The sequence below is a fragment of the Blastocystis sp. subtype 4 genome (genome assembly GCF_000743755.1).
Source record: "Blastocystis sp. subtype 4 strain WR1 chromosome Unknown seqid_0359, whole genome shotgun sequence".
In the NCBI taxonomy this organism is placed as follows: domain Eukaryota; class Bigyra; order Opalinata; family Blastocystidae; genus Blastocystis; species Blastocystis sp. subtype 4.
The window spans coordinates 1-8,976 of record NW_014569188.1 but is presented as its reverse complement, the minus strand read 5'-3'; the positions used below and the strand labels follow the sequence as shown (position 1 = coordinate 8,976).

The window sequence follows — 8,976 nt, the reverse complement described above, 5'->3', positions numbered from 1 at the left end:
GGATCAGTTGAAGAGCAACATTGTTCTTTCTTGCAACTTCCTTGTCTCTCTTCTGAAGAAGAAGTGGCAGAACATCAAGGTTGTCTACATCAAGTCCACAATGGGTCCTTCTCAGCAGATCTACTTCTAAGTGGGTTGAATCACCAATCGAATGGTTGGGAGCTGTTAATCCTGATACTATATGTTTGTTAGCAATTTCTGTTGAACAAACAAGAATGCAATGCTATTCATCAACAACAGAGGCTTCCAGTAATTCATCCTTTTCGACATCCTTGCTGATCAACTTAATTCTCTCATTTTCGGTCTTCTCGTTATTGGAGTTGATTCGAATCCGTTCTAGAGCGTAGGAGCACGATCCTCCAACCACAAGCAAGACGCCACAGACTCCTTTGAATGTCATGGGGGTTCTATAGATCGCAGCGCCCATGAACGTCTGGATGCAATTTTTCATTACTCCAGATATGTTATGAGACAGACTACTTGTCATTTTAATCTGTAGTTGAGTCGTAAATCCCACTAAGAGACCAATCAAACCAGCTACACCTCATCATCACATCCAGTATCTACCAATGGATGTCCACAAGAAAAAGGTCGGTGTAAGTTCAGCTCGATGAGATCGCAGAACCATTTCTTCTCCAGTTACTAAAGTTATCAAACACATAATAAGAGAGCTATTGAAATTGTTATAAAAGGACAGAACCCAGCTATCGGTAACAATACTTGTGAGATATTGGTGGAGATAGATTGTGTAGAAAGTCCCAACAAGACTTGCACCAAGACCGAAAAGTGTTCCTCGCAATGAGAAGTTAATCTCGCCTTCAACACCAGCGATATATCCGATCACTACCGTAATGCACGAAAGAACCGTTTGCCAGGTCGATTTCTCCCCAAAAAGAATGTAACTAGGGATAAGTGTGAACGAATGAAGGGTACTTTATTAATGGAATCATCGGAATTCCCAATGAACGAGAGATTTGATAGAAAGAGACTTCCACATACTTCAAACACAAGTTACTCATTGTCACAGTCATGCAAAAGAGAACAGATAAAGGAAAAACTCTCTTTGCTGTAGCTACTGAGAATCTAGGGTAAACTATGATAGTACAGATACTCTATAGTAGGAAACGAACGGATCCATTTCCTTCGAGAGTTAATAGCCGAAATAGCATAAAGAGCGATAGTGGGAGAAGCAAACTCAAGAAGAGTAATGAAATATGGCGCAGAGAAAGTTGTATTCATGTGGCTATATACAAATCTATAAGATTATCCATGTGCTGTCGACATTCACACCTACTTGTTTACAAAGACAGCGGCCCAACTCGTGATCCAGTATATTCCCACGACGAGTGCAACACGCAGAGAAGATCTTGATATCATCAAACAAGAAAAAGTGAAACACAAATGGTTTTGTACCGAATATCACTTTTGGAGGATATGGTAGATTTTTCATGACTAATCAAAATATAAAGGAATTCGAACAAACAAACATGGTTCACACAGATTCTAAAGCATATCATTTTGGGGGGACAATAATTTCATTATTGCTTAATATTCTATCGATACTCTTTTCATAGACACGGAAGTTATGATGACTACAAAGATAAGGAGAAAGACGCATAATCTGTGGAAACTGTTCTTCTGACTTAAAGCACATAATGCCTGGAGCAGGAGAAATGATATTTTCTGCAAATAGTTTCGAAACTGTCTTCCATGACTATGTTATATTCATTCCATGTATCTCTACCGAAATTAGCGAACTTTTGGCTGTTTCATATTGTTGATACGACTCTTTGTTGCCAATATATGGATGAAGAAGATAAATGGATCCTGGAAGAACAAAATCCCCATAAATCGAGGAAACAGGTTTTCCAGTACGACTCTTCTTTTGCTTAAACATCTTCTCAATCTCCTTTGTCTTTGTCGAAATCGTATTGTATTGCGAACTCCACGTGGAACTCACTCGAATCGACACTCCATTATCTTCATCTTCTTCAGTTCATCACTACACCCAATCTTACTTGAATCTTCACGAACATGCGAGATATGTCGAAGCGACTCTCGCAAATGACGCTTTTCCGAAGTCAAAGTTGGATCATGTTTCGTATCAGTCTCTTTCACACAACTCTGAATCTACATATAAGATCCCTCTTTCAAATTAACCTCATTCAATGCTTCATAAATACATTTTACATTAAGTCGTGGTACAATGTCATCCTCATTGACAATCGAATACACATATCCAACACCCTTCTCCTTAATCTCCTGAGACAGTACTGGAGGAGGAGCATACGCAAAACATCGCATAAACAGTCGATTTTTTGTTGTTTTCTCGTACCGTCGGAACGTCTTGTGATTCTTCCAATAGATTGCAGTCAATGCAGCAATTCCAGCTCCTAACGAATGACCTACAACCTTCAAAGTGTAATCAGGATGACTATCTAATGCTTCCTGAAGTGTAGTCATAATCAAATTGTCAGTTGCAATCCACTTAGCAATCATGCCCATGCCCTGATCATCACTCATCCTCATCATTCTCACTTCATGAACATATCCTTCTTCCCACTTCATATTCGTACCATAGATATCAATAACAATGTCATTCAAATTCTGTGTTCCTCGAATCAACACTACAATACTCTTAGTTGACGAATCACGGAGAATAAACAATGGAGGACTGTGAAACTCTACTCCACTCTTTGCTTTTAGAGTGTCACCTTCAAAGCAACAATATAACAAATCATCCACTTCGAGATTAGAATGTTGGAGAAGGAATTCAACATACGCTTCGTCACCCATTTGGATATCGAGAACAGAAGATAATTCATTGAGATTCACTTTGGAGAGAACTTCGGTTGATGGATTTATGTCTTGTTTGAGATTAAATTTCTTCCCATATGCACCAACAATCATTTTGCTGTAGTGTTTTATCTCTTGAGGAAGAGAACTATTGAGATCCAGGAGCTTTCCATGATACTCAATTGGTTTCTATGAATTACCGATATTAATGAGCTGTACCTGAATCTTCACGGCGTCTATAATACCAGTTAACAACTGAGGGAGTGGGAGATTCAAGATACTGGAGAAGTGGGGAAGAAGGAGTGTCACAATAATATTAAGCGCACTAATAATCATGAAGACACAAGAAACAAACCTCTGCAGATCCGCAATGAAGGATCCTTCATAAAAGACTGTATTATCTTCAATGACCGACGTTACATTCGTATGGAAATAGGTGTCCACTTTCCGAATAATCGAAAAAATGTACTTTAGAGTACAATACGATACAAAGAGGGAAATAATTAAATAACGCAAACCTAACCATCGTCTACAAATCAAAACTAATATCTAAAGGGACAGAAACAGGGCTAAGCAAACCACAACAAGATAGAAGTTGAAATATCGAATATACGGATGGACATACTTCTCACTTGCTGCTTTCAGATCCGAAAATCGAAAAAATCTAGCCATGATTCTATTATACAACAAACACATTAGGGAACAACATAAGTGTTATTGGAATAACGTTGTAATTCTGCAAGACAAACAGTATCCACATCTATTTTCAAAGTCTCAAACAATGCGTACTCTGAACAATAACATTTCTTAAGTCTTTAAAAGGCGATGCATCTTTCTCACGTGATTCTATGGTATATGCATTCAATTTGGGCAATTCTTTCCATCATCCTCCTTTCTTTAATAATACGTGTTAGAATAATTGTACGAAGCATATATCCACTGTTCATCTGCATTGTGATCTGCTGGAGTTCTGGTAGCTCTACCTGAAACAGGAATATCACTCTTACTTCCAAAATGAAACGTCAACGCATGAAGAAAAGAGCGAGGACCAAAAATCACGGTTTTCAATCGAGGCAAATCAAAGAGATACAGCATCGACGAACAAAGAAAGGAAGTATCTCCAAACCGGAGCAGTTCCAGTTTCCTCATTCGTTCAACCCGTAATAAGTCTGTATGAGTAAAAGATTGAAGATCACAGGAAAAATCAACAAGAGAAGGTAATTGACGGAGATTCAGTGATATGGTTTTTCCAAAATTGTTCTCTTTGCACTTCACACTATTCACCTTTGGAAGATCTACATTCAAGATTATCAGAATACCATACAACCAATATGCATTTCACAATTCTCAAAACAATTACTCTCGACTTCAAGCATAATCAACGAATCCAGTTCTATATGTCAGATGATCGATGTAAGGATACTATCAAGAGTGAAAAAGCGATTGTTATGAAAAGAACCATTTCCAAAGAATAGAACTGCAAGAGAAGGAAGAGAATTCAAATGGAACGAATAGATCGAGGTACAACAAGAACGACCGAAGTGGATGGAAAATAAGGAATCCAGATCTAAAATTTATCTGATTATTGTAGCAATACTGGAAAGCAGCAAAGATTTGTTCTTGTATTTGCAATCGAGACTCTCAGTAGAATTCACTAGAATCAATTAACATATAGAAATATACAGAGACGTGATGTTTTTGTATCACTAAATGACCCATCTCCTATAGATAATGAAGTTAACTGAGGAAGATCCGCAATCCGTAACGTATCCAGGTTTTCTAAACAATTTTTACCAATTTCAATCTTTTGGAGAAAAGGACATTCTATGTGTAAATCACATGTGTATTATTATGCTAATAATATATAGAATCATTAGATTATTTAGCGTATAATCAGGTATCACTAATGATTCAATAGGCAAACCTATTTGAGAAAAGTGAATTCTATTGCTACTTGCTAGAGAGACATATTTAAGAAATGGAAACGATGAAAGAAGATTGATGAATTGTGATAAGGTTGTTGCCATTTCTCTTGTAGTGTTATTCAGAGATGATATGTTCAATTCTTCAATCAGATTAAAAGACGGGTCGAAAAAGATATGACCGCTTGGAGTACTCAAGAACTCTTCCAACACAGGAATATCAATATCATCCAAATCTATCATTGATCATCTCTTCTAACAAACCTACTGATTTGGGCTTGTCTGAAGAAGATGTAATCATTATGAGTACCAATACAACTATAAATACCATTAATATCATCATTTCCAGACGATGTGAATTCCAACTTACAATCCACCATCTTATTCTCATTCCATTTTCCACTATAATACAAGCCCTTATTAAAGAAGAAACGACCTTCTCCTTGCTTGTGATCATTTCGCCAGTATCCATCATAATGACTTCCATTATCATAGTAAAACTGACCAAACCCATTCTTCTTTCCATTGAGAAACTCTCCAATATAAAATGAGCCATCACTATTAAAACTGTAACCAAGCCCAGAAATGGGCGTCATGGCGTAAAACCACCCAATATATGTAGACCTCCGATTTGATACAACAGCAAATTCAAATGTCATTCCAGTTTCTTCTTTCAATTCACTAAACTGAACCAAACAGGTTGAATCTGCCAATTGCTTCAGCAGAGAGGGAGCTGGAATTCCAGCATTGGGGAGTTTCGAGACTTCTATCTCACTGGAGAGTTCAGAACCCGAGTGCTCTGCTTTGGTGGAAACATCCGAAGAGAATGAAGAACGAGCCGAAGAGAATGGTTCTTCATCTTCAATCACTTCAGAAGGACTTGTCACTTCAACCGTTTCCGCTCCTGACTCATCTTCTGTAACTCGGTTCAAACAGGCTGTTAAACTGTTTACCCCACGTACTGATATTGCTTGGTCATAGATACAGCTGCCTAAATCGCGTGAACCATCCGCTGAACAGATGATCGGACGAAGGCGTTCTACAAATGCAACAAACTTTAGATCCTGATCGAAATAATTGTCTGGAAAGGAGCAAATCGTATTAATAACGACCTAGAGAGGAATACCCCAATATACTCTATACGTTGGTATCAGCTTCATCAATAATAAAGAAAAGAGTAAGACAATCTTTTATATCAAAACGATTAATCGTATTCATAAGGAGGATAAACTGGCGCAATTTCTATCTCATTGATATCAATCACCGATATCTACACTATCCAAAAAACAATACATCTTTCGATTCCGAATTGACTCCTACATGAAAGAAGTATGATTCTCTTACGTTCGATGACATAATCATGAGGTTATTAAGTATGATCTCCATGTTCTATAGCTATCACTCCCTTACACAACAAACTACAGAATTACTTATGATATTCCCTTGTTTAACACCGCAAACTGGACAACGTGGAATCTAGATAATAATCCCTTGATCAAATCATACAGTGCGCTGTTGACATTCAAAGCAAGCCCGATGTGCACAATTCTCAAACGAGCAGACAGTATCCTTCTTTTTGTTACAGACATCTAGTTTAGGATCGTACCCTACAATCTACCGCATTCCGGTCTAGTGGCACCCAGGAACATAATGTATCGCTTTAACAATCTTCTGCAATACTCCCGTTTGTATAGATGCATATTGTCAGAAGGATTGTGAACAAACACTCACTATTTGAACTTCATTCCATTTTTCCCAACATACAAAGCTGCTCCAATAACTACAAATGAATCATGCTCTTTTTCTCTACGGCAGCTCGCTACACCCACAGCAACTGAAACTTTGGCTGCTATTCGCTCATATCTCCTTCTGCGTTGCTGAACCGTCTCAGGAATACTCAAAGCTCTACGGTTCATCCATCCACTTGATTAAAACGGATTCACAGCAGTTGCAAAGAGCATCTGAATAAACTCCTGACGATCCAATGGGTAGTTGCCCTTTAAAGAGATAAGAGAGGGGTACTTAAGTGCAAACTGAGTGCAATATGTCTCGACAGTGGTGTGAAGATCAGTCATGTCGAACGACTAAATTTCATCTTTCATCTCAGGAATCACCGTCACCAGTTCATCTTTATGTGTCCCAATATACAGAACGGCCTGATCATGCATCTGAGACTACAAATCAAAAGAAAGAGAGGAATTCACTTGAATGTCATTACAGAACTGGAAGGATTCTGGAGAAGTAACATTAAAAAGGAAGACTAGATGAGAAGAACAAGAAACAACTCACCACACAAATCACTCTGATTAATGCATTGCCACATTCCATCGCTACTCCCTTCATTCACTTCAGTAACCTATAAATATATTCCTTTCTAGCACAATACAATCACATAGTTCCATGTCTTTGGATCCATTTCAGGATCGCTTTTTACTGGACATAAGATGGTCTGAATGGGTGCTCCAATACCTCCAACCTCTGTCGTTCCTGATCGGAGATACTGAAGTAGAGACGACTTTCCAACTCCATTCTTTCCAACAATACAACAGTGGACAATACATCGATCAGCTTGGTTGGATGAGACCCAGCGAAGAAGCGAATGATAATCCTGCCAAATACCCAGTTGGAGAAGGGAATATAGAGTAAAACGAGGATCGATGTGAAGAAGGAATGACCAAAGTCCAAGGAATGTTTGATAACTCATCTCTGTAGAGGAATTGGTATCAAGAATCTCAGGAGTCAGACTAGAGATTAGAGTTTATGGAAAGGATTACAAGATGGAATTACATGTTTCCCAAGGAGGACGATTCTCTTCCAATGGAGCGAACATTTCCTTCAGATCAGATACGGTTAGCAAACCATCATGATTTGAATCAAATATCTGAGCCATCTATTCAGGATCTCCCATTCATTCAACTACGTGAAGCAGACATGCTATTCCCTCCTCATTGAATTCTGCTTGCTTACGTGATTGGATAGAAAGACTTTCGGAGGTTGTCTTCCAGAGAAGTGAATCATCATATCTATGTCTCATACTCTCCTCACACCTACCCCATAGAACGTAACATCACCCAATTACTCTCAGGACGATCCTTTCGGAGGAACAGTCGCATCATCTCCAAAAACCCTTCCTCTGTGAATCCTTCGGGAGGCAACTCCTGTACAGAAGGAGCAGAAGGCAATGGTCGAACAAATGTCTCCTTTCCCGTGTCACGAAGGACATACATAAGAGAACCTATTTCTTGATTGGATAGTTGAACTGAGAAGCACTGTTTCTAGAAATCATCAACTCTGACAGAAAATACCTCAAAGAGATTAATCTCATGAGCGCTCCACAGACGATCGCCATCACGATCGAAAAACCTGAACACACGCCGAAGAATGCGTTCGTATCGGTCTGTGAGTTTCTGCTGAGTTTTGTCATATAAAGGAGCAGATGGGAAGGTAACGGAACGTTGAGCGATATAGAACACTTGACGGATGTTATTCCTACTACAGGCACTGCATTCCATACAACTCTCAATGTTCTATAGCTGACTTGAATCCTATATCCTTACTGGGTACTTCTCCAACAAGGGCTCGGCTCGTTCGTGTAAATTCGTGCTCTTGTTAATTGTTGTTGGATTCTGTTGGAGATCCAGTTTGTTCCCAACGACAACTATAGGTTTTGGGTTGCAACCATCTCCAGTAATATCCATAATGAGAGGAATCCACTTTGACTGTACATTCTCCCAGGACTGAGAAACATCCATGGAGTACACAACAATAATCACATCAGCCTAAAAGTTAGTTTACTGATGTCAATTCAAACGAGTCGTATCTGCTCGCATGTAATCTCATGATCGTCTTCAAGAGCTAAAAATGAATCCAATGACGAGAGGATCACATGAAGAATCAACAATAGTAAGAGAAGCTCCGTTTGTTGTACAATCGGGAGGAATGACGACTTCACAAAGAACAGGATCCACATTCTCAGGAAAGCGATCTGATATGAATGTAGTAATAATCGAAGTCTTTCCAACACGAGCTAGGTGATGAGTCCTCCAACACTACAAACGATCCCCAACAACTACAATTCGTATTGTTTTCCGCATAGTAACAAATGTCAACAAACAAAGAATACTAATGGGAACAATCAATGTACACTAGGAAAAGCTACTCCTGACATTCCACTTCATCTCCAGGTCCAAAGACGTATTTCTGAGGCTTATGAGAACCGCACGAGTTGTCAAGAATCTTCACGATATCCTCACGTGTA

General features: G+C 38.8%; 4 protein-coding genes across 4 annotated transcripts; all 4 read right to left on the bottom strand.

The window, feature by feature from the left end:
• Positions 1–223: 223 nt before the first annotated feature.
• On the bottom strand, positions 224–1,239 carry JH06_4428 (putative GDP-fucose transporter; the record flags this gene model as incomplete). The annotated part of the gene is made up of 4 exons (XM_014669985.1): positions 224–537; positions 568–902; positions 934–1,083; positions 1,112–1,239. 4 exons carry the CDS (start codon positions 1,237–1,239, stop codon positions 224–226), a joined length of 927 nt encoding a protein of 308 aa, XP_014525471.1.
• Positions 1,240–1,513: 274 nt separating this feature from the next.
• Positions 1,514–3,468, bottom strand: JH06_4427 (lipase class 3 family protein precursor; the record flags this gene model as incomplete). Its single annotated transcript, XM_014669984.1, has 8 exons — positions 1,514–1,714; positions 1,745–1,989; positions 2,019–2,130; positions 2,161–2,508; positions 2,539–2,985; positions 3,016–3,121; positions 3,152–3,325; positions 3,362–3,468. 8 exons carry the CDS (start codon positions 3,466–3,468, stop codon positions 1,514–1,516), a joined length of 1,740 nt encoding a protein of 579 aa, XP_014525470.1.
• Positions 3,469–4,957: 1,489 nt separating this feature from the next.
• JH06_4426 (hypothetical protein) lies at positions 4,958–5,936 on the bottom strand (the record flags this gene model as incomplete). Its single annotated transcript, XM_014669983.1, has 2 exons — positions 4,958–5,830; positions 5,862–5,936. 2 exons carry the CDS (start codon positions 5,934–5,936, stop codon positions 4,958–4,960), a joined length of 948 nt encoding a protein of 315 aa, XP_014525469.1.
• Positions 5,937–7,626: 1,690 nt separating this feature from the next.
• JH06_4425 (mitochondrial rho GTPase 1) lies at positions 7,627–8,416 on the bottom strand (the record flags this gene model as incomplete). The annotated part of the gene is made up of 4 exons (XM_014669982.1): positions 7,627–7,741; positions 7,770–7,993; positions 8,024–8,245; positions 8,276–8,416. 4 exons carry the CDS (start codon positions 8,414–8,416, stop codon positions 7,627–7,629), a joined length of 702 nt encoding a protein of 233 aa, XP_014525468.1.
• Positions 8,417–8,976: the final 560 nt, after the last annotated feature.